The sequence below is a fragment of the Trichechus manatus genome, unplaced genomic scaffold (genome assembly GCF_000243295.1).
Source record: "Trichechus manatus latirostris isolate Lorelei unplaced genomic scaffold, TriManLat1.0 scaffold00114, whole genome shotgun sequence".
Classification (NCBI taxonomy): Eukaryota; Metazoa; Chordata; class Mammalia; order Sirenia; family Trichechidae; genus Trichechus; species Trichechus manatus.
Window position 1 is genome coordinate 4,361,170 of NW_004444050.1, and position 24,916 is coordinate 4,386,085.

Below are 24,916 nucleotides of genomic sequence, written 5' to 3' on the forward strand. Positions count from 1 at the left end.
CACAACCCCCCTATATCCAGTAGAATCTTCATTTTAGCTATTCTTCCCTCATCCATTCTACATGTAGCGCTGCAATCCTGAAACAAGGCAAATCGAAAGTCTGAGGTGACCAGACTTTGATCTTTAAAACTAGCTTAAAATACTTTAGGCTGACCTTCTCTTCCCCCTCTTGACTGTCTCCACTAAGAGGGAAGATCCTGTCATCTTTTATTGACTAATCCTGACGAGAAGCTGAGACTACCACAAGAAAAAGTGGGTAGAAAATTGAGACCGTGCATACGCATGTGTGTGTACACATATAACCAAAAAACAGCCCGTTGCCATTGAGCCAATTCCAACTCATACCAACCCTACAGGACAGAGCAGAACTACCCCATAGGATTTCCAAGCAGCGGCTGGTGGATTCGAACTGCCAACCTTTTGGTTAGCAGCCAAGCTCTTAACCACTGCGCCACCAAGGGTGTATCTATATGCATATATAATAATAAAAAATACAAAATATTTACTTTGAACAAACAAATTCAACATGTTAGGTAATATATTTACATATTAATATCATCACATATAATTTCTAATAGTAATCTATTATATCCCTGACAAATAAAGATACTAAAAGCCTGAGATCTGACTGCCTATCACGTGAATTGTTACTAATTCACAGTTTTAAATTTGTTCCTGAAAACTTCCACGGGTGTGCATAGTTTATGTTGAAAACAATGGGGGCTAGGAATCTGGGAGTTTTTTCACAGGGGGAGACAGGGAGTGAAGAGGGGGAGCAATACTTTGAATAGAGGCAAGGAGCATTTTATTAGTAAGCTGAGAATACTTTCTTTGAACTCTGTCTCAAAAATGTAAATCATATTCAAGTAACACCCGCTGCCATCGAGATGATTCTGACTCATAGCGACCCTACAGGACAGAGTAGAACTGCCCCCACAGTGTTCCCAAGGCTGTAAACCTTTATAGAAGCAGACGGCCACATCTCTCTCCTGAGGAGCGGCATCATACTCTGGTGGTGTGTCTCCCAAATGAGGCAAATCATTTAATTGCAGCGCCTTCTCTCCTACCACCTCACCCCCCTACCCCCTCTAATAAAAAATACTGTTCACTTACAATGAACTTGGCAATAGTTGGATCAAAGATAACTATTTAAATGAGAAGTATTTAGGAGAGTATTGGGTGGTTCTCCATTTAGAGCTTAATTCATTCCCAGGTAGTAAGAGACACACATTAACCCTGTCAGGCTCCAGGGAGGGGATTGTTTAATGCTTTGGTGTGGTAGTTAAGCGTTCGGCTACTAACCAAAAGCTTGGCAGTTTGAATCCACCAGCCGCTCCTTGGAAACCCTATGGGGCAGTTCTACTCCATCCTATAGGGTAGGAATCTCATCTCGACAGCAATGGATTTATTTATTTATTTTTTAAACTCCCACAGGCATAGCACATACTACCTGGGAGTGACCTGCAGTGCTGAGGATCACGCTCCTTAGGTACAATTCACAGGTACTGCCCAGTGAGAAGGAATGCCTTCACAGGTGAACCTTTAAAAGAAGGCTTTAACTGCAAGGGCATACACAATTCATTTTGATATTAGTTCACACTTGGGCTAACCCTCTTGTGCCTTTTAACAGTCCCAACTGAGAATTTCTTTTTAGTGAAGCTCTAATCTCTCCGTAGTTGTACAGAAAGTTTCAAATACCTGTTACTCTTTAAAACAATGGGAGATGCTGCATCACCCAGAATGTTAGATGGTTGGGTTTGAGGAAACCTATGGCTTTCGGTTACAGATGCTCCTTTTTTTTTTTTCTTTACTGGAAATGCACTTTCCCCTGTCCTAAGGCAGTTCCTGCCATTTCTTACTTTCTCCCTGCATTCTACTCTCCCCATCTGTGTGCATGTGTATGTGTGTGTGTGTGCGCATGCACACCTGCAGGCAAGCACCTGCAGGATGAGAAAGAGACAGGGACAGAGGAAGCCAGAGGCACAGAGAACAGATTTAGCACTGCACTTAGTATTTTTCAACAACAGAGTTAAAAACTGATGCAATGTCACCCATCAGCTAGCTTAGGGCAGGGGTTAAACATGGAACCAATAAGCCATTTGTTGATTTTTGTCAAATATCAAGGTAAAGAAAGGCACCCATTACAGTTCTGGTACGCCCTTTACAAAAATCACAGCAAAACTAAAAGTGGCCAATATTTTTTTTGTTTTCAAATTTCTTAACAATGCACTTATCTAATAAGTGTTCGGCAAAATCACTCCTGTGTTACTTAGGACTCAGCAGATTGTCAAAACTGACCTTTCTCCCACTTCTCCCACCAAATATGCAAAACTCTAGCTAACCTGTTATTTAGGATTGAAGAAGTTAGCAAACAGGTTGCTGCAAATATTTTATGTTCTGCTAGAGGCAGGGGTGGGGATGTAAGAATGGCAGAAAGAATGAATGACAGACAGCCTTTGTTCCCCCAGGAAAGGTCTGCAATGAACTCAGCTTGCTAGGCAGCTATAGGAAATGGCATGTCTTTGTTTAGGTGAAAAACGTGGGTTCTGTTACCTAAGTGAGGGAGAGAGGGCCACGTCTGAAGAGTTGCAGGCACATGGGTTTGGGCAGTCTCCATCTTATAAAACTAACCTGAAATTGTTTTCCCTTTGGGACAAATTCGGTTCAAATTTAATTTTTCGCGAACGTGTATTTTGAAAATAAATGAAACGATGGCAGTAAACTTCGGTTTTCTTTGAAGCCTGGCGTAACATGAGCAGACGCATTGTACTCAAAGAAAAAAGTCTGTTACAGTCCAGTACCTCCCAGGCCCCAGCAACAGGTTTGACAGCAGCCTCTATAGAGTCGGCGGCTTCCGGTTCAATGGACGTGAATACTGCAGTCAATATCTGCTCCCCGGACCAGTACTGCTGAGCGCCACACAAAGAACGCAGGAATTTTATCCAAGACGCTGGCGCTCACACTCTGAATACACACTATAATTAGGGCTTGCTTTCTCTGCAACTGATGACTGAATTCAATATTTTAATCGTTAGAAATACTGCAAAACCCTCTGAGTACAAGTTATTTGTTTGGTGTTCATTTCTTACCTGCAAAATAAAGTGTGTACTGGTTGATCTAGATTTATGCTGTCAGCTCATTCAAATTTAAAAAGTTTAGGAGTTAAAACTCACCCACATTTTTCATATGTGCACAGAGAACAATATGGAGGTAGTCAAACGTAGTTATTAAAAATTAGACAAGCTTTGTAATTCTCAGTTACTCGTGAGAAATGATTACCGAATAACAAAACTTAGTTTCTGTTTTGAATTGACATAATATGTAATGCAGAATGTTGGGAAGAGCACCAGAAAAGTCTGAAAGAAGAAAATAGAATGATGCATGGCACTGGTTGTAAAAAAGAAAGAAAAACAAAGCCGAGAAGGGGGCAAACAGTGAGGCTGGAGAGATGGTGTTATTTTAGATCAGGGATTGGTAAACTTTTTCTGCGAAGGTTTTGTCAGCCATACTGTCTCTGCCACAGCTATTCAACTCTAACCTTGTAGAACTAAAGCTGCCATAAAAAAAGAAAAAGAAAAAGGAAGAAAAAAAAAAGTTGCTGTCAAGCTGATTCCAACTCATGGTGACCACATGTGTGTCAAGAGTAGAACTATGCTTCATAGGATTTTCAAACACTGATTTTTTTCAGAAGTAGATCACCAGGCCTTTCTTCTCAGGTGCCTCTGGGTGAACTCAGACCTCCAATCTTTTGGTTAGCAGTCTATGCTGACCACCCTTAGACAACAGAGAACAAAAAATAAGTTCAGCTGTGTTCCAGTAAAACTTTATTTACCAAAACAGGAGGTAGACTAGACTTGGTCCAGGGGCCACAGTTTGCCAACCCGTTTAGATGATTGTTCATGGAAGACCTCTCTGATACGGATTATCTGAGCAGCAAGATCTATGAAGTGAGGAAGTAAGCAATGGGTATCTGAGGGAAGAAGGTTCCAGGCAGGTACATACTCACATCTACTCCAACATGACTTCCATTCTATCTGTTATAATTCTATAATCACTGATCATTATTCACCCAGGTTTTAATAGTTTTCCCAAGTGTGATTATTAAGTGCTGCTCAATATTCCACCAAGTTCATGTATCACAATTTACTAAACCACCTCCTGTGGCTAGACAAGTGAACTGTCTGGTTGTTTGGTGTTATGAATTCTACAGCAGCAAACACTGATGTGTGTCGAACTTTTGGGCTACACATAGCAGTTTATTAGGTCAAAAATCCTGAGCATGGTTGTTTATGCCTCTCTCACACTCTGCCATATTCCTACCCAAACAGGTCCTTCTAACTTAGGAATTCACAGAGAACAGAGCACGGTGCCATTGAAAACTTCCTACCGGGTACTGTTAGAATTATTGGTGCTCACCCAGTAAGTATTTAACTAGAGTTGCAAAGTCTACAGTGTTCATTTTCACCAGCAGAGCACGGGGGTCAAGAGCAAGGGGTGTAGAATCTGATGGTGGGGTATAAATAATGGCATTACGCTCGCCTAGCTGTATAACTTCTCTGTCAAGCTTTCCATATCTTTAAACTGAGGCTAATCATACTAACTCCATCACAGCATTGTTGTAAGTACTACATGAGAAAATTCAGGTACAGTCTTTAAAATTGTGCCTAAAAAAACCCGTTGCCATCGAGTCGATTCCGACTCATAGCAACCCTAAAGGACATGGTAGAACTGCCCCACAGGGTGTCCAAAGAGTGCCTGGTGGAATCGAATTGCCGACCTTTTGGTTAGCAGCCGTAGCTCTTAACCACTACACCACCAGGGTTTCCAAACTGTGCCTAGCCCATAGTAAAACCAGTTGCCAGAGAGTCGACTCCAACTCAGGGCGATCCCGTATGTGTCAGAGTGGAACTGTGTCCCATAGTGTTTTCCATGGCTGATTTTTTAGAAGTAGATCACCAGGCCTTTCTTCCAAGGTGTCTATAGGTGGACTGGAACTTCTTACTTTTCAGTTAGCAACCGGGCACATGAACCATTTGCACCACCCAGGGACTCCAGACCATAGTAAATACTCAAAAATGTTAGCTACTGTTACAATTACGTATTTTTTGTGTGACTTGTCTATTCATTTTCTCCCCTTGTCTCTAAAATTCTTGTCTTTATTCTTCTTAGATTGTCCTCTTAAGATTGCTAATTTCATTGATTTTACTTCCATGTGAAGGGTCTGGGAAGCAGCAATAGATATACATGAAATGGTACCCAGTCACACAAGGGAGTCTGGGGACCTCTAGAACCAGGACTGATTTAATATCAAGGAATCAATTTGGCAGTGGAGAGAATCTGGAATTTTAATAGGCACTTCTAATGTAATCTTAACTCATAATCAAGATTTTGATTTGTGAGTCCTAAGTGTGCTAATTTTGTTGGCATGAGGTGACACACTCTAACAAAAGAAAACAAACAAAATTCAAAGTAAAAAATGGCAACAGCAGTGGTCTAAGAAACAAAGGCCCATATTATGATTGAAAATAATATTTATTTAGGTGCTACTATGTATAAGGCAAGGACCTGGCCTAGAAAAAGCAAAGAAACATACAGATGATCTTTGCCCTCAAGAGATATAATTACAATCTAGGTTTTTGTTTTTTAAAATAAATCCAATTTTTACTTGTCTTTGGGGGCTGGAAAATCACACATAAACTTACAGATGTATTTTAATACATACACACATAAAAAATTCACAAATCATAAAAATTTACTCCGACAATGAATAAGAGTTGGACGACATTGAGATTTTGTCAGCTGCGGTAATAACTCCATCTGTGGAAGGTTCTGGGTTAGCTGGATTATCCCTGGAACGGAGATGGCATTTCTAGTCTGAAAATTACTGAGAGCTGTCTATACAGTCCTTTTTTTTTTTTTTCTTCATATATTCGCAGTATTATCTCACTGCTTCCTGAATCTGCAAAGTAATCATCTGAGTCCGTGTTTTCAAGCAACTGAAGCCCCTGATTTAGTTTAGAAAAAACTTCAGCTAATCCTTTTGCTGTAAAATCTTTTGACAACGTCTCTCTTTCCTGTTCTCATTATTTCTTTCTTCTTCAGCATTCCTTCCCTCTTCAAAATCCATTAGGTCCTGATCTGTCAATTCCCCTTCTTCATTATCTATGAGCTGTTCCACCTTGGCAATACCAAGTTCTAAATTCAGCATTCTCTCCATATGGACAATTTTTCCAATGATCTCTTTCATCATATTATCCTGATCAAATGCTTGGAGTGTGTTCACATATCTCAACAATTTTTCCATATCCTCTGCATGCATTTTTCTGTAACTTCCTCCCAGGAAGATGTACTAACAATAAGATGCAAAAAAAAAAAACAAAAACAAAAACCCCAAAACAGACGGTCGTAAGTGTGGGTCGCCGTAACTCAAATACTTTGTAAGCTGGGGACTACCTGTACTATTAATTCTAGGCTTTAGGAAATGCAATATGAATATATTCTAGGGTTTTTTGTCTGTTTTGTTTTCGAGGGGAGGGGGGCATACACAGTGTTAGCTACAGTATTTAATGTAACCTGATACGCCATTATATTTTACCAATCTCAGTAATGTTTATGGTTGAGCATAAGCAGTAGGGAAAAAAATTACTTCCCTTTGTTAATTTTAAAAGATACTATTACCATAGCCCAATCTAGTTATGTCCTCAAATACAATTACTATGTTTTGTTCAATCTGTATTTTACTGGAGGCTTCTCTGGGAATGAAATAAATGAAATCACTATGACTTTTTATGGGTCCAAGTTGTAAGTGGAGCCCTGGTGCCGCAGCGCTTAAGAGCTCAGCTGCTAACAAAAAGGTCAGTGGTTCAAATCTACCAGACACTCCTTGGAAACCCTATGGGACAGTTCTACTCTGTCCTATAGGGTCGCTACAAGTCAGAATTGAATTGATGGCAATGGGTTTGGTTTGGTTTTTTGGTAAATTTTAAGTAAGTGTCTACACTGAAAGCTGTTTTTGAATAAATATTATATGAGCTCCCAATAAACATAGTACTTAGCACAATAAAGGTACTGAATTCAGAGAGGGAAGGAGGGAGGACAACCAAGCATTAGCTATAGTCATCTACCTGCTATTTCTTTCTCTAAGATTTTACTATAATGATATTTCTTTTCTTGGCATTTTCTCTCTCTGGGAAGAAATGTATTTATTCATGTTCCAAACTTGCTGCTCATCTTCCCACTCTCATCCCTAAAAGGTGGTTACAATCATGGGCCAAAGCCCTTCTTATTTTCCAGTGGTGATATAAATGGTTAAGCCCCTGGCTAGGGGTTCGAACCCACCCAGTAGCCCCATGGGAGAAAAAGACCTGGCAAGATGCAGCCGTAAAGATCACAGCCTAGGAAATCCTATGGGGCAGTTCTAGTCTGTAACATGGCACCACCATGAGTTGAAAATGACTCAACAGTCCCTTAACAACTATTACTTCACAGCCAACATTAAGGATTCACCATGTAGGGAGGCCTCTCCCGTAGGAGCAGAGAGCTGGACCACTTTTAGTGGAAGAGACAGCTCTTCTTAACTCAGGGAGAATGAGGCCGATGTGGGATGAGTCACATTTATCCAACAAACAGAAAAAGGAGCTGCTGAGTAGAAGGAAATGTGGGCACTCATTTCCCCACAGAGAGAAAGAAGAAGCTGGAGTTTTTTTAAATGAATCAGTAAAGTAGATGGTCATGGCCTCCAGGAGGCTGGCGTGGGTCACAGTGCTTGTCACTTGCATGTACTGCATTAAGGCAAGCACAGCTCTAGGGGCAACTGGCAAGAAGATCTGAGGGGCTGGACTGATTTTAGTGACTAAGGATCCTTCTTAGGAAAATGAATTACCTCACTCAGTATGAAGTAAATGGACAGTCCAAAACGCAATTCAAGTTGGTCCATAAATTAGAAAACCTTGGCTCGGAAATGTTGTATATAAAAGTTAGACATTTTTCCTAACTGAAAACCCAGAACAAACGAAATCAAATTAGAATTTAAAAGTACTTTATAATTTGCATTTCTACATATAAATCATATCTACTTTTAAAAAGGAAGCATGCTTAAATAAGGCCTGACACAAAAGAAAAAAAAATGATTATCAAAAGCACACGTTCAACATGCAAGAGAAAAAGTACTTTCATTAGCGTGTAAAGCAGTCAGTCACTAGTAAATACAACTGTATTCTGTAACAAAGCAATGGTGGGGTGTGGGGGTCACATTCCAATTGTCTAAGTTTCCAACTGAAATTTTAAAAACAAGCAGCAACTCAGCTTAGGAGGCATCATTCACCCCCACAGATAGAATACAATAAACATACAGAGACAATCAAGAAGTAAAAATATACACATAAAAATACTACCTCAACTACGTGTATACAGATTCAAGCTCTGTCATTAATATCGCATATAATCTCAGTAATAGAATGGACATCCCTGATACTTTTTTTTTAATAAAGATTTGTACTTCTCGCTATTAATGGCTAAACTAAACAAAAAAACTGTGGTCACAGCAAACAATTTGATAAAGAAAGCTAGAGATAGAAAGACAGGGAGAAAGAGAGACTTCAATTTTCTATTGGTCATAAATCCTGGTGGATTCAGTACAGAATACCTTTTAGAAAAAAAGGAAAATGTCCCCAGTTCTAATATTCCTTAATTTTCAAACTACTTGTATTAAATAAACACAATGCAGGAATAGCACAGTTTATATGACAATCTTTATGTGACAGCTCAGGGCAGGTGACACACTCATTCCTTGTCCCACTTGTAAGTTCCCAACCTAAATTCATTTCCATTCAAAAAAGAGAATTCTAATAAATTTAATATTATTTCAGTATTATGTTTGAAAAAATCTGAGTTTCTACACTGTCTAACCAAAAATTGTGGATACCACTGTGAGAATAAGTAGGGTAAACTAAATGCATTCCATTTAACAAACTGGTTTCTTTAACACACATGGATGTACTTCCGTACATATTTATAAGGCTTGGTGGTTATTATTAGGCTGTAATTGCAGCTGTTCTAACACCTAATAAGCCATGGTTGGAAAAACAAAGGCAGGTTAATTTGTGATTTCCTCTACTCATTCAGAGGCAAATTAAGTGTCAAACAGCTAATACAGAACATATTTCATTTTATGAGATTTTAATTTAATTCTGCACCATATCGTTGATGCCTTAATACAGGGTGGTTTATCTAAAAAGAGGAGCAATTTATAAACTTCTTTCAACAGAATCTTTAATGATAGGATATGATGGTATAATTATCACAGCGCCTGCCCTCCTAGACAGAGATCTGTCAGCATTTCCATCATCAACACAAATCCTTGTTTTTAAGAGACTTACAGTTTAATTTTTAAAGTCGGCACCCAAGGAACAATTGTGTGTATAAAATAATGAGAATATCCCCAAATTCTGTCTTCTTATAATTAATATTTATTCCAAAAACTTAGTAAGCTCGCTTGAGCTCATTTTCAATCCATGAAATTAAAGACAATTATACAGCAAGCATTTTGGAACTCAAGTTCTAGATGAAGTCATTTTGCTTCCCCAGGTTACTGCTTTATCCCTCAACAAAGATGTGCTTTTAAGATTTCAGTAACCAAGTCATATTCTCCTAGATTACCCTCAGCTTCCAAGATGATCAGAGGCATCAATTTAGCAATACCTCAAAAGATACAAAAGCAACCCAGAGACCCAGACCTGAGCTAGGCCAGAATTATAAACTCTCAGTATTTTTCATGTCACCATTGCCTAAAACACTAACCCTCAGCACTTTTTTTAGAGCTCTGTGCTTTTACGAGAGCTCAACCAAAAAAAAAAAAAAAACCCAAGCCCATAGTCATCAGGTTGTTTCCGACACTCATGGTGAGCTCATGTGTTACAGAGTAGAACTGCCCCACAAAAACCCTGTGGGTTTCTTGGCTGTCATCAGTACAGAAGCAGACAGCCAGGCCTTTCTTCCATGGTGCTGCTGCATGGGTTTGAACCGCCAACCTTTCTGTTAGTAGCCTAGAGCAAATCATTTGCACCACCCAGGGACTTTAGTAAACATTATTTCATTGAACTCTTCCTGCAGTTTGGGGAGCTGGAAAAGGCAAATAGCTTCATTTACAACGCAACAAGTATAACTTGCCAGAATTCGCTGATGACTGGCAAAGCAAGAATAAGAATTCCAGCTCTCCAACTGCTCACCCACAGTCTCTCAGAATGGACCAATGTGAGTACTCACTGAGCACCTTTGGCAAAGTCCCTGTTGAGTGCTAGGCACTGCCACAAAGCAGGAGGAGGCAGTGACCCTGAGCAATACAAGGCCAGACAACAGGGTAAACGCTACAACAAAGATACAGGCAAGGTGTATAAAAACAGCTTCTGGGACAGTCAGCAAAGATGACATTTGAATTAAGTCTTGAGAGTGAGTACAAGCAGAAGTTTGCCCTGCAGAGAGGGAAGGCGACTGAGGGCAATGCAGAGAGAACGCCACCTTGTAAAGGCACAGAGGTGTGCATTGCCCCAGCTTCCCTGAACCAGGTCACGACCTCTGTTTCCACCCAAACCTCCAGGGTAGTTCCAGAGCACTGCTAGTGCTCACCAAGGACAGGTGTCAGGAGGTCACATGTGATCGCCACGCTCTGTGCTCACGGCAATGGCATTCTGCTCAGAGCCTTCTTGGACTTCTCTTTGGAGGCTCAGTATTATCTACCAGGAGTCCCAGGGTTGGTGCAGACAGTTAACATGCTTGGCCACTAACCAAAAGGTTGAAGGATCGAGCCTACCCAGAGGCGCCTTGGAAAAAAGTCCTGGCAATCTACTTCTGAAAAATCAGACACTGAAAACCCTGTGGAGCAATGTTCTACTCTGACACACATGGGATTGCCGTGAGTCAGTCAACTGGACAGCAACGAGTTTTCATTGTCTACCAGCCTTACATTATGAACCTTTGATGACTATACTTTTAGGCTACTAGAGAACAATTTACTCAATTGCTGCTGAAGTATACTACAGTTTGGCTGAAAAAGCAGAAAGTGGTTCAACAGTTACCTCTGAAATGCAAACTCCCACCAGGATTCTCCAGAACAGAACTTATCTTGTGGTGTTATCACTAAATGAGTTAATGGGCTTGCTATTATTATATTCTGCCAAAGAACCAATATTGGGTGTTTTATTGATAAAAATTCACATTCACATTTATCTATAGGCAAACAATAATGAACTCAGAAGAAATACTTCCGTCTAGCTTATAAACTCAGTTTTTAAAAATTCTTTATGACCTGATTTTTGAAAGAATGAAGATAAGAACTCAAAAATTCCACAGGAAGATCTGATTTAAATTACTTCATCATACAGACTTGAGTCTGGGAGGAATTAGCCATTCATGTTCCAAGGAGACTCTGGCCCTTGCATGCTCCACACCATGGGACAGACGCTCATCCGAGACCCACGTGGTCCCATCTGCACCATAAAACCTCTGTATAATGGGGTGAGTTACATGCCATGTTTCAGCCTTAATTTGGAATTTCCTTCCCTTTGTATACGGAGATTTAAACTGACCTCTTAGTTTTATTTGAGGGTATTTTTAGCAAAGCTTTAGAACCCAGTAAATACTTACTTGCATTCCAGTGAAATGCTGAAGTCACAAGTTTCTGTCTTCTGTCTCTATAAATACCCACTTTTCCTTTAATTCTTATAGAAGCTGTAGCACAGATTTATTACTTACCTCCAGGCAAATGTGCTCTGAAATTACAATTCAGTAATGGGAGATGGATCCAAAAAACTGTTGGTAAAATATTATATGTATACTTGGGCATGTAGTTAGGATTGTTAATATCAATTAATTCTGTTCACAGAGGAGGACTTGTTTTAAAACAACTTCATTTTTCTTTGGCATATATATAATTACACAGCTGTAACTAATAGCCATGGAGATGCAATCTACCATCTAAATAACCAGCATTATTCTTCAAAGTATTATTCGTGCTTTTCTAACTTGACTGTCTCAGCATGAAGGGTGATTATTAAATACGACTAAAAGTACGCATCAGGGCCTTTAGCAAGGGACAGCCCCACCTCGGGAATCACTCCAGTTTTCATAGTATATGACAGTTTTCTGGACAGGACTACATAAGAATATCGTTTAGTTTCCAAGTCTACTATTCTTTTTCCCCTCAAAACTGAGTAAGACAATATTTATTTCTACTGGATTTTCTTCTTGCTTTTCCAACGTACATGACCACCACCATTCTTTCCTTCTATCTTTGTGTAAGCCATGTGCTCGACCACATTTGCCATTTTGTCGGGGTGACATTCCCATCAATCAAGTAACTGTTGGTGTACACACCACGGGGGCTATGAAAATTTACCATAAAAATTTCATTACAACTCATTGTGATCCCTGAGATGGGACTTTCATGTACCAGAAATTTTAGCATGAAAAACTTCACATCTAATCTCGACCAAATACATATCTGAGTGGTTGCCTTCCATTAGGTCTCTGCTTTTTAATTTAGCATTTACAGCCCGCAGAACACACGTCAGTGAAATATATAGGAAGTATTTGCCAGCCACCTAGTGTAAAAGGCATTCCTTGGGGAGCAGCAAGGATTTGCTTCAGTGAATCCAGAAACAGATAGGCTTGCTGTATTTCAAAAGTAAATCTTATACTTCTATCACATCTTCAAAGCCCACCAGACATGCCACTAAAAACAAACAAACAAAAAAACCTTCCGAGACAGTCGAAGTCAGCATTTTGTTCCATTTCATTGATGGGTAGTTTTCATACTTACACATGCAAGGGAGGAATAGGAGACGGATCGTAATGGTAACGCCCCTCATGATGTCTTGCATCAATTGGTACAGGCGGATGGAATGCAGGAAAAAGATGAGGAGGGTCTGAAAAACAAATACATTCCAATGTATATTAAGTGAAAACTTTGAAACACCATTGGATTCGTGAAACAACACTGTTACACTATCCCCGCTGCTTACGCTGAATCTGGTTTAACAATCTGTGGAAGAAGTCTTTTAAGTTAATTATGAGGCTACATGAAGCCCTGCAGAAGTCTGACTGAGTTAATATCCCTACCTGAGAAACTAGAGCCTAGAAATACAACTAAAACGCAGGCAGGAAACAAGAAAAAGAAGATCAACATACATTCTCTGGCCGGCAAGAAAGGCTGGCCAGAGGGGAAGGGCTGACAAGAGGAGTCACAAAAGCAAAAGGAACAATAATTACAACACACTTATTTGAAGAATTAAAAAACTGTCAAGTGAATTTTAGACAAAGACATTATAATATAAACATCAGCTTTATTTCTCCCATATCCATGATACTTTTTAAGGGATGCTGTCCTTTCCAAAGTCCCAGCTAGAAGAATCCAGGGCAGATGTTCTCACAGATGGTCACACACACACACACTCTCTCTCGCTCTCTCTCTTTAAGTGCATGCTCCATCCTCTTCTCAGCCTCCCCTGGATTAACCCTCTCTAGCCCTGGTGGCATAGTGGTTAAGAGCTTGGCTGCCAGCCAAAAGGTTGGCAGTTCGAATCCACCAGGCGCTCCTTGGAAACCCTATGGGGCAATTCTACTTTGTCCTATAGGGTTGCTATGGGTCAGAATCTACTTGAGGGCAACAGGTTTGTTTGTTTTCTGAAGTTCCAACAGAAGAGCATCAACTTATAGGTTGGCCAGAGAAACAAGAGATGAACTGACCACTCAGACTCAGGAATTCCTTCGCATGCAGACCCGCCTCCCCTTCCGTGCTCTCCCTCAGCCCTGGAGTTGGGTGTTGCATGGGGCCCTGTGTCTGTGCACTTACTTAAAACAGCTCCTCTCCCATGCACTCGCAGAAACTTACACTGATTATCTGTCTCTTGCACACAAAAATGCCTAACTAAAATCCAAAAATAAACTTTTTTTAATAGTGATTCACTGTAAAAATCGAAGAGTTTTAACAGATTGCATAATTCAAAACATGATGAAATCTTATAAATGGCATGGTTTTTCCCAAGTTCAAGAAGCAAAATAAAGGAACTCAAAACCTGGAGCACTGATCCATGGCTAGGAGACTTATATTACAGCCAACATGCCAGACTCATGATTCAAACATTACCTTCCACGTGGTTCTTCTGGGAGGCTGCAAACACCCATCGTGCTGTTATTGCCCAAAACATTGCCAGGGGTTGATATTTACACAGAACTTGCCCCAGAATGACTTCTAGCTTCTTTCTAAAAGTCTGAAGATTTTGCCTTAACCTCGAGGGTTTGCTGTTGTTAGCTGCTGTTGGGTCAGCCCCCGACTCATGGTGACCCCATGCACAATGGAACAAAAAGTCCTTCACCATCCCTACTGGGGATCAGAGTACTGTGATCCATTGGATTTTCACTGGCTGATTTTCAAAAGTAGATTGCCAGGCCTTTCTTCCTACTCCATCTTAGTCTGGCAGCTCCACTAAAACGTGTCCAGCACCACAGCAACACACAAGTCTCCACTGATGGATAGGTGGTAGCTGCTCATGAGGTGCATTTGCCGAGACCTGAACCTGGGTCTCCCACACGGAAGGCAAGAATTCTACCACCGAACCACCAAAACCCCAAGCCCCAAGGGCAGCAGGGTCTAAAGGTAATTCCAAACAAGGCATTGCAAACATATTTTGAACAATCACCTGCAGTGGATACTGAACAGCTGCAGGGGGCCTCAGAGGCTGTGCCCTGGGCATCTCCAGGGGCACCAAGTACACAGACTAGAATGTGAACGGCATCCCGTGAGGTTGGATCAAAATGCGCCCCAACTGTGAATTTTCTGAAGTTGCAAGTGATGATTAATATGTCTGTGGGTGCTGGATTCAGGTGGTTTTAATCATTTTTCCCTATATATTTCTCTGTTTTCCAAATTTCTCCAGCAAGCACCTTTTAGAATGTAAATATCACAAACATTTTTTTCTTTTTTAAATTATAATACTTTACTTCCTTCACTTTGAACTTGGCCCTGCCTTTCTTGGAGGATCTAAGAGTATGGCTGCAGAAAAAAAATGAGTGAAAAACTATTACCATAACATTTGAGAAGCCATGTGGTCCACCAGGGCGGGGTACCCAAAGTCAAAATTCCCACAGTTTAGCACCACATCTAGAACCTAGAAAACCTCTGTGATTGGAAGCGGGCTATTGTACTAAAAAAGTGCATTACTCACTATATTTGTGCATGCTGTAAGAGGACAATCAAGTTCCCAAATATACCTCACCGCAGTGGGAGGTTAGAGGTGGTACAGAGTAAGGGAAAGAATCATCTTGGTATTGTTATACCACTGTCACTGTGACAACATGACATGCAGCAATGCTGAGAACTCAGCAGGGGAGGATCTATTACCTATTACCGACCTGATCATTTCTCACATTTTTTACATTTTCTAAAGTCCATATGCAAATATCAATTGTATTTCAAGTGCCCCACTCAGGACTTAGTATTAGAGAATACGTCTGCAATGCAAATCACCTCCTGACAGACGGTTTGCTACATTTGAAAGTTTATATTGAAAGCTTATCCAGCAATGTCGGCAAATTCACTGTCCTGCATAACCCAGTAATCCTGACAATTAAAAGGCACCTCCTGAAGAGTCAAAACATCCTATTTAACCATATTTGATCAAAATTATTCTAAAATATATACTCTTAAAACGAACATGAAATTGAGTGGGGTAATCTTTTTCACTAGTCTGAAAGCCTCAGTGACCATCTCTGGATTTTAAATTTGAAACAACCCTAAGTCGATTAGAATCAAAGCCAGGGTAAGGTGGATGGCCCACAAATATGGGGGTGGCATTTCTTTCTCTCCACTTTTCTCAGCTTTCACCGTAGGTTGTTTTCAGCAAACCTGATTGACTCCTGCAGACTCCTGACTTACCATGCGTCATCTGCTCTTGCTCTTCGAAATCAGAGAAATAAACTTACTAGAACTGTGCATAAATTAAGCATTCATAAAGTCTGACCCACCTCCTAAGGGCTTCTCCCACACACCATTTTATATGGCCGTTTTGAGGGACGCTGTGACAATTTTTTTTTTTTTTTACTTCTTTCCTTCTTGGCTCTGGGCTGTGTTCTGCGTGATTAAATCCTCTCCACCAGAGAAGTGGGTGTTAACTGTACCTGATTTTCTCTGTGTGGGTGCAACTATGAAGTATGACTAAGTACAAATGCATGTTTTTCATAAACACAGGGCTCAAAATACGTGAATTTATTCTACATTTTATACATACCTTATTTATGGGGGAAATAACATTCATTATCTTTTATTCAAGTCTTCATAATGAAGTTGCACTGATTATGAGTACAGGAAAAAAGACCAACCCGTTAATCCTATAAAATCAAAAGAGTATATACCGAAGCAGTATAAAGTCTCTTCCCCAAGAAAGCCCTATTTCTTTCCATCTTAAACACAATGCTATCACTGACATTTAAAAGACATTGCCATCTTTTTACTTTCAAGAAATTATTCTGACAGGATTTTCATATTTTCCCTCCTTCCCTCTCACTCTCCCCTCTTTCTTTCATAATGAAAATGATCAAGCTCTGCAAATATATTGGAGAGGACAATATAAAACACAATTACTGGGGCATTTAGTAGTCATTTCTCACCGTGCTGAATCTATAGATGTTCCGTGAGCTTAAAAGCTAGTGCCAACTAGAAGTATTGATGCATTCTGTAACATTTTTTTTTACCAACTGTTTTTCTGTGCCCCCAAGAAGGGCTGCATTATGGAATTAGGTTTAAATAAGGGAACAGAAAATTAAGATATGATCTGATTTCACTGAAGACATCTGGTTTTAGCATAAGTGTTTTATTGTCTCTATTTGTTTCCCTCTTGATTTAGTTTAAAATAATTTTTCCTGGTCTGCTGAGATCTGTGCAAACAAACTACGCCTTGTGTTGGTTATTGGTGGAATCACACCTTTTAAAGCACTTTCGGGGAAAACGCAATGAAACACCCCTCCTTCCAATTCAGGACACAATTGGCCATATCTTAGGGTATAAATGAAGAATAAAAAGCAGTATGGGCATGTCCTTTAACACATGTGGCATCACATGACATTAATCCTAACACATTTCTCAAAAAAAAAAAAAAAATCCTCCTGAATCCTCCAACACTGAGTACTTCCCTCACACCGTGGTTTGTCGTTTCTATGTGGAAGATCAGCAGCATATTCCATCACGGGCCCAGGAAGCTGTCCAAAAGAACCCACATGACAAGAACAGCCCATGTCGCCAGCAGCCACCATAATTATCCACCTCACGGTTTATTATTTACACATGAGCAGCGCAGCTGTGGAGCATCATAACTCAAGTGTATGTGTAATAAGTTACCGCACGGCAGCCATCTCCTGTTCTGGCCCTTGACAAAATACCACATGATGACTTTTCCAAAGTCAGGCTGAAACTGCTGAAGCAGAAGGAAGTGCCACTGAACCTAGCTACCTCCTATTTATCATACAATTTCCTGACTGATGGTTCCCCAAACCAGCTGCTAAGTGCTGTGTACTCTACTGTCAGCAAACTAACGGGCATTAAATGGAAGACAGAGAGAATAATGTGCAGAACTGGTGGAATCAATTTTACTGAGGGAATTAAAATTCTACCAGGTGGGGTGAGTCGGCCGAGCAGTGGTAAGCAGTCAACTGTACCTGCTTATGGTTGCAAAGATGATTTATTACAGACTTGCAGGAGCTTTGACTATTGTACCAAATTCCTCTTATAAAAAACTGAGATTTAAAGAGGGCGTAATATCGAAGGCTGGAGCGGAACAGTCTTTAAACCCTATAAATATGTAATTAGCTTGACACGTTTAAATTGAAATGCGTAGTAAAAATGTTTGTGCTAGGTATAGTTGTCACTATTCAATTTCCCACTGGCTGTCACCACGCTGAGCACTAATGGTCTCATTAGGGATGATAGGCATTGATTTTTAGATCTCGTCACAACAGCCTGGGTTGACCATAAAACCTGTAGCCAGAGAATAACCGAGAAAGACACTCAGAGATTTATTTATCTTCAGTTGCATCCTTCTCCCAAGAAAGAGTTTTAGTATCCTCAGGCTATAAGATCTCTTGGATGCCATCCTGGGAAACTGTCTTTTAAGGTTTAAAATTTACATACAAAAATTGTAGATTAAAAAAGAAAGATCAAAGTTGTCTCCATGGGTGCCCTGGAGGAGTAATTCGCAAAATGATGACTGAATGAGTGGCCTGGAAGTGCCCAGGAAACAGCAAAAGAGGGATCCAAGAGAGTAAACCACCCAGCCCATACGTTCTCACAGCTCTTTTAAATACTGAGGTCATCTCAACATTGACTTGGGATTTATTCCAGACCAGAACTAGAGACGATTTTCCTGTCAAATGGGTCAGCCATCCCCATGTGAATGTCCAGGCCCCTCAAGCTCACTAAATCACCTGCCATCAGCAGAAATATCCTGAGCGCAACATCTACTATATTAAAACCCAAACAATTATCCGGTGTTTATAAAACGAGAGGTCTCCAGCAGAAGTAAAGACAGGGGCGACGTAGAGAGGCAAGGGGAGGAGGGAACCCCACTGCCAAGGAACTCACTCCAAGGAGACGATGGAGAGGCAGCCTCACCTCACCTGTGGCACCTTCAGCCTTCACTATGGTGCCTACAGGACGTTCCCCAGGGCTCAGTAGTCTAAGGGAGACACTGTCATTTGGACTGACTCCAAGACCCAGACTGACTCAGACACTTGTTATTCCAGCCTACAGACAACATGGCTCCAGGAAGGAGCTGTTCTGGCTCCTCTGGGATGTCTAGAGCATCAGGTCTAGAGCACGGCAGTCTGTGGCTCTCTATGGTCTGCCATGAAAGGGGATCTAAGGCGTGCCCCCCACCACAGGAACCAGCTGTGGGCTTCCTGGGCATCCCCTGGGAATCCCCCACAGAGCACCACATAGAGTACCAGGAATCTCCTTTTTTGTCTTATCTGCATGTTGTGTGGTGTGGGAAATTTCTCCAGAGTCACTAGTATGGATCACTGTGTATATGACCCTCCATAACATGATGCATGTGTTAAGAGAGAGCAGTTCTAGTATATTTTAGGAATCTTGTAGATATCCTGCATTAAGAAAAGTATCTCCTATTACTTTCTCACTTGATACCATGGGAAAAGCCTGAACTTGGAGAGTGTATGCTATGGCAGGGGTTAGCAAACTACCACCCACAGGGCGGATTTTTTTGTAAGTAAAGTTTAATTAGAACACAGCCACACTCAGCTGTTTACGTATGGTTTATAGCTGCTTTTGCACTACAAAGCAAAAGACAGAGCATGCATGGCCCACAAAACCTAAAATATTAACTACCTGGTGAAGAGCTTGGCTGCTAACCAAAAGGTCAGCAGCTGGAATCCACCAGCCGCTCCTTGGAAACCCTATGGGGCAGTTCTACTCCCTCCTACAGAGTCACTATGAGTGGAATCAACTTGATGGCAATGGGTTTGTTTTTGTTGTTTTTTTTTTTTTGGTGAGGGGATTTGATCCTTTACAGAAAAGTTTGCCAACCACAGGGCTAGAGTATTATAATTTTCAAAAATTTTTACATTTCAGAAAAACTGCACAGGGATTTTTTTTTTCTGTATGGGGAGATATATATATATATATATTTGAGTGATGACACTACACATGTAAAATATATGACAACTCTCCTTAAGAATGCTTGTTTGACTTAAAAATACCTTAATATTAAACATGCCCTTTCTAATAATTATTCTGAAAAGAGATTCATCCCCTGATTTTAACAAAATCTATACTAAATAAGTAAATAATGGCAATAATCACTTAACATCTCACATTTACGTTACCTTATATGCTAAATAAGACATAAACCAAGTTACTGAGAAAGGTAATTAATACTAGAAACTCTATTATTTCTAAAACCCTATAAATTTTTACTTTTTGGGAACTACCCTAACGTTCCTGACTTTTCTTGTATAAGTTTTTATGGACATTCTCCATTCCTCAAATAGCATGCTTTCTATCATTTCTTTTGTGTAAGTGTGTAGGCAGGTGCATTAAATTAACTAATATTTTGGACCTAAATGTTACCCAGTACCATACTCTGGTCATATCACAACTTGTTCTTTTTGTAAACACTTAAATCCATGCCACACTCTTTAAAAAAATCTAAGAATAGTTTCCCACAAAAAAATGATAAATGGCCCTCTGCAAATGAGTTGATAAAAGAAAATCCTGCTTTTACTACCTCAAATGTGTCCTGTAGTGAAAAAAAATAATTGATCTTTCCTTTTCTGGTACCTTTGAACTTCTTCTGTCAACAAGTCCTTGCATGTTTCCAGTTAACTATCATATCCATAGGATTCCCAATGGTGGAAACAGAATCATGGCTACCTACTCGCCAACCAATCAAATCCTTCCATCCAGAGTCTCTGGACTGCGTGTTGCCTAGGGTCCATATGGCTGCTAACCAAAAGGTCAGTAGTTGAAATCCACTAGCCACTCCTTGGAAACCCTATGGGGCAGTTCTACTCTGTCCTATAGGGTCGTTATGAGTCGAAATCAACTTGATGGCAACCGGTTTATATATACATCCACGAAGTTTCGTTATTGCTAGCTGGGTTAAGACAGAAAAAATAAACAGAGGGAAAACAGCAACAAAGAGAACTAAGAGAAGGTTTATAGCTATTGTACCTAAACTGCAGAACTATCCAAGGGAAATCACATAAAAATATGAGAAATCTCTACATTTAAAAGTGACAAATCCATTTATTTGAAATATGTTAAAGGCAGTATTTTCAGTGAAAACAAGTATGCTTGGAAACAGAAAGATGAAAATTGGTTATCGATGATAAATTCTTATGTCAATGACCACTTTTTTTGTACGGCACAATTCAAAAACCAAATTCATTATTCCAAAAGTAAACACTGGGATTCTTAATGGTTATGAAATGAAAGCAGAGGATGAAATGGTTCCATGGAAAGCATCTGGTAGTTCAGATCTAACTAGTAATGAAGACCCCGATGGACTCAGGAGTCACCTAGTTTAGCTAATCACCAGTTGCCATCAAGTCTACTTCAGCTCATGGCGATCCTACGTGTGTCAGAGTAGAACTGTGCTCCACAGAATTTTCAGGGGCTGATTTTTCAGAATTAAATTGCCAGGCCTTTCTTCAGAGGTGCTTCTGAAAGGGCTCAAATCTCCAACCTTTGGTCAGCAGCCAAGCACTTTAACCATATGCACCACCCAGGGATTGGTTTAGTTAGTGAACCAAAAATTAATGAACAAAGGTGAGGTCTGGAAGTTGTATTCTATCCAAAATAAATCAACTCACAAAGTGCCTTCCAACATATTTTTTTCAATGTTGCAAAACTAGCAGAAGTAGGTAGCGAAACGTGAAAGCAAAGTAAGACAGCACTTTACAATTCATAAGAACTCATACACACTTCCTCATGGAATACTCCTGACGACTCTAAAAATCAGCATTTACAGAGTTCATTATTATTCCCCTCAATCTTGCTTCTCTTTGCTTCGTATTATCCATCCTGAGAACTAAGTAGCGGAAAACCTCATTATCTGCCCAGAGAAGCTAAATGATCTACCCAGGTCTGAGATGCCAAGATCGTGTTCCTTCTATTTCACTACCAGAGCACGCTGGAACTGGCCCTCCAAAGGCCAGCCTTGGCAAGGGGCAGAACTCCCGACACCGCCTCTCAGCTCTGCAGGATGGCCTGAGGAGCTCTGGGAACATGCAAACCCAGGCTCAACTAGAGACCCGGTTCTGCAGATTTGGAGTGAGAATCAGAAGATCAGGGGAGTTCATCTTTGTCTTCAGAGTCCCACAGAGGGGAAGAATGCACCACCGGAACCAAGAGAGACACCGATCAAAGTCCACCTGGAGAAATATTTGCAGTCACTGTCCTTAAGATTGTGCTGCTTGGCAACTCTGTAGCAATTAAGAAATGGTTGAGACACATTCAAGTTGCTCAAAATGACACAAGAAGCTGTAAGAGAGTAGGTTGTTGACTTTTCCCTTTAATCTCTGCCATCCACCCCATTTGTTGCTCCTGTCAATTCAACAGCTTAAGGTTTTCCAAGGTTTGCCTCGGGACTAAATCTTCCAAGATTTGCCCCATTAATAGGAATTAACAATAATAATGGTGTTTCAGCGGCCGTTCAGTGGTAGAATATTCTCATCTTCCATGTGAGTTTGATTCCCAGCCAATGCACCTCATGCACAGCCATCACCCCTATCATTGGAGGTTTGGGTGTTGCTATGATGCTGAACAGGTTCAGTGGAGCTGCCAGACTAATACAGACTAGGAAGAAACGCCTGGTAACCTACGTCCAAATATCAGCCAACAAAAACCCTATGGAATATTAACAGTCTCATTTGCAACTGATCATGGGGATAGCACAGGACCGGGCAGCATTTAATTTTGTTGTCCCTGGGGTCACCATAAATTGGGGGCCAACTTGACAGCAACTAACAACAACAATAATAATAAAAACAATCATGAGTAGAAGTACAATTCACTGAAAACTTTAATATGTGTCAGGCACTACATATACTAAACCTTTAGATTTATTTACTTCTCTCCACAACCCTGAAAAGCAAGTACTCTCACTGCGCTATATCCATTATTATGGATGAGGAACTGATTAAGTACCTTGTCCAATAAAGCACAGCAAGAAAGTGAGGAGCCAGGCACCTCTCTGACCCCAAAGCCAGTGCTCCTAGACACTTCTTACCATGCAAATAGCAGAGTTCAGGCTCTTCATCATCTCTTATCTAAACAGCGGAGCCCTGATGGCATAGTGGCTATACTCCCAGACTTGTATCACTAAAACCCAGACTGAATCATTTCACTCCTTTCTCCCCAAATCTGTCATGGCTTAGCATTGCCTTCCCAGTCCAGTCCAAACTCTTTACACTATGGCCTTGAAGGCCCCCACAACCTAGCTCCATCCAGAACACTTCCCATCCGAGAGTCCTGCTCCTTGAGGGTATTTGTTTCCTAGGGTGCCTGTAACAAAGTGCTACAAAGTGGGCAGCTTAAAACTAGAGACATTTATCCTCTCATAGTTCTGCAGAATAACAGTCCAAATTCAGGGTGTCAGCAAGGCCACTCTCTCTTCGAAGGCTCTGGGGTAAGATCCTTCCTTGTCTCTCCCAGCTTCTGGTACCCCAGGAGTTCCTTGGCTTACAGCTACAGCATAACTCCATCTCTGTCTCTGCCTCCACCTGGCCGTCTCCTCTCCTCCTTTATAAGGACACCACACCTATTGGATTAGCATCTACCTACTCCCGTATGGAAGGTCCCTGGGCGCACTGCAAGCAGTTCGCAATCAGCTGCTAACCTAAAGTTCAGTGGTTCAAACCTACCCAGAACCATCATGGAAGAAAGGCCTGGTGATGTGCTTCCATAAAGATTACAACCAAGAAAACCCTATGGAGCAGTTCTAGTCTGTAACACATGCGGTTGTCATGAGTAGAAATCGACTTGACAGAAATAGGTTTGGTTTTATTTTTTTACTCCCGTATGAGGTCATGTTAATTTAACTGGTAACATCTTCAAAGGTCTATTTCCAAACAAGGTCACATTCATAGGTACCAGGGGTTAAGACTTCAATACATCTTTTTGGAGAACACAATTCAATCATAAAATTTAGGCAGCCATTCATTTGTTGCTTCCACTGTATTGCTTACACTGTTCTCTTATCCAAGCCCAGCGTCCCTTCAAGACTCCATGCAAACGCCACCTCCTCCATCAAGGCTCTCTGGGCCCTGTTGAGTTACTCGCTCCTTCTCCCTTCGCCATAATTCAGGTTACCTGGGACCACGATGGTACAACCTGTGGAACTCTGTTTGCATCCACACTGTGTCCTCGCCACCTCCTCTCTCACTAGACTCCAAGGTCACTGAGGACTCTTGTGTTTCCCACTGCAGCACTTGGCCTCACACAAGGCAGATGCTGGGTACACGTTTACTGAAGAGTAAGCTTAAGCACAGCTGTGGGGGATAAAAATACCTAAAAGACGAGTGTTGCCTTTGTTTCTATAGTGCCAGGCAATAGGGTGACGATTCCCTGCCCTCCTGACTGCCTAATCAGAATTGTCTACTTTCCTTCCTGGGCTACCTGGGGATGAGGGCAGAAGAGTCTCATTTATCCTTGTTTACCCAGTAGAGATGAGACATTGGTGGGTCAGTGGTAGAATTCCTGCTTTCTATGCAGGAGACCATGGCATAGTGATTAGAGATGGGCTGCTAACCAAAAGGTCAGCAGTTCAAATCTACCAGGTACTCCTTGGAAACCCTATGGGGCAGTTCTACTCTGTTCTACAGGGTAGCTATGAGTCGGAATCAACTTGATGGCAATGGTTTTTTTTTTTTTTTTAAATGCAGAAGACCCAGGTTCGATTACCAGCCAATGCACCTATGCGGAGCCACCACCCATCTGTCAATGCAGGCTTACATGTTGCTATGATGCTGAACAGGTTTCAGCAGAACTTTCAGACAAAAACAGACTAGGAAGAAAGGCCTGGTGATCGACTTCTGAATATCAGCCAGTGAGAACTCTATGGGTCACAACAGTCCAGTCCCCAGCCAATCATGGGGATTGCACAGGACAGGATAGTATTTTGTTCCACTGTGCCTGGGGTCACCATTACTCAGGGGCCAACTCAAGGGCAGATAATAACTTTTCCTATAACAAACATTATTGAGGTTTACTGATTTATTGATCCTCACCATGGGGACCCAGTAGAAAAATCAATAAACATTTGTTACAGGAAAAGTGGAGGGGGAGGAAAGATCAGGAGGGAAACTGAGGCCAGGTAATGGCAGCTGTGAACTGAGTCAATCCTCATAGGTGGGC

At 41.0% G+C, this 24,916-nt stretch overlaps 1 protein-coding gene across 1 annotated transcript in view; it reads right to left on the reverse strand.

The window, feature by feature from the left end:
* GLI3 (GLI family zinc finger 3) overlaps window positions 1–24,916 on the reverse strand; it is a 326,741-nt gene that overhangs the window by 124,752 nt on the left and 177,073 nt on the right. Inside the window, exon 3 of the mRNA XM_004383958.1 lies at window positions 12,815–12,920. Coding sequence (XP_004384015.1) covers window positions 12,815–12,920 — 106 coding nt within the window. The remainder of the gene's footprint in view (window positions 1–12,814; window positions 12,921–24,916) is intronic.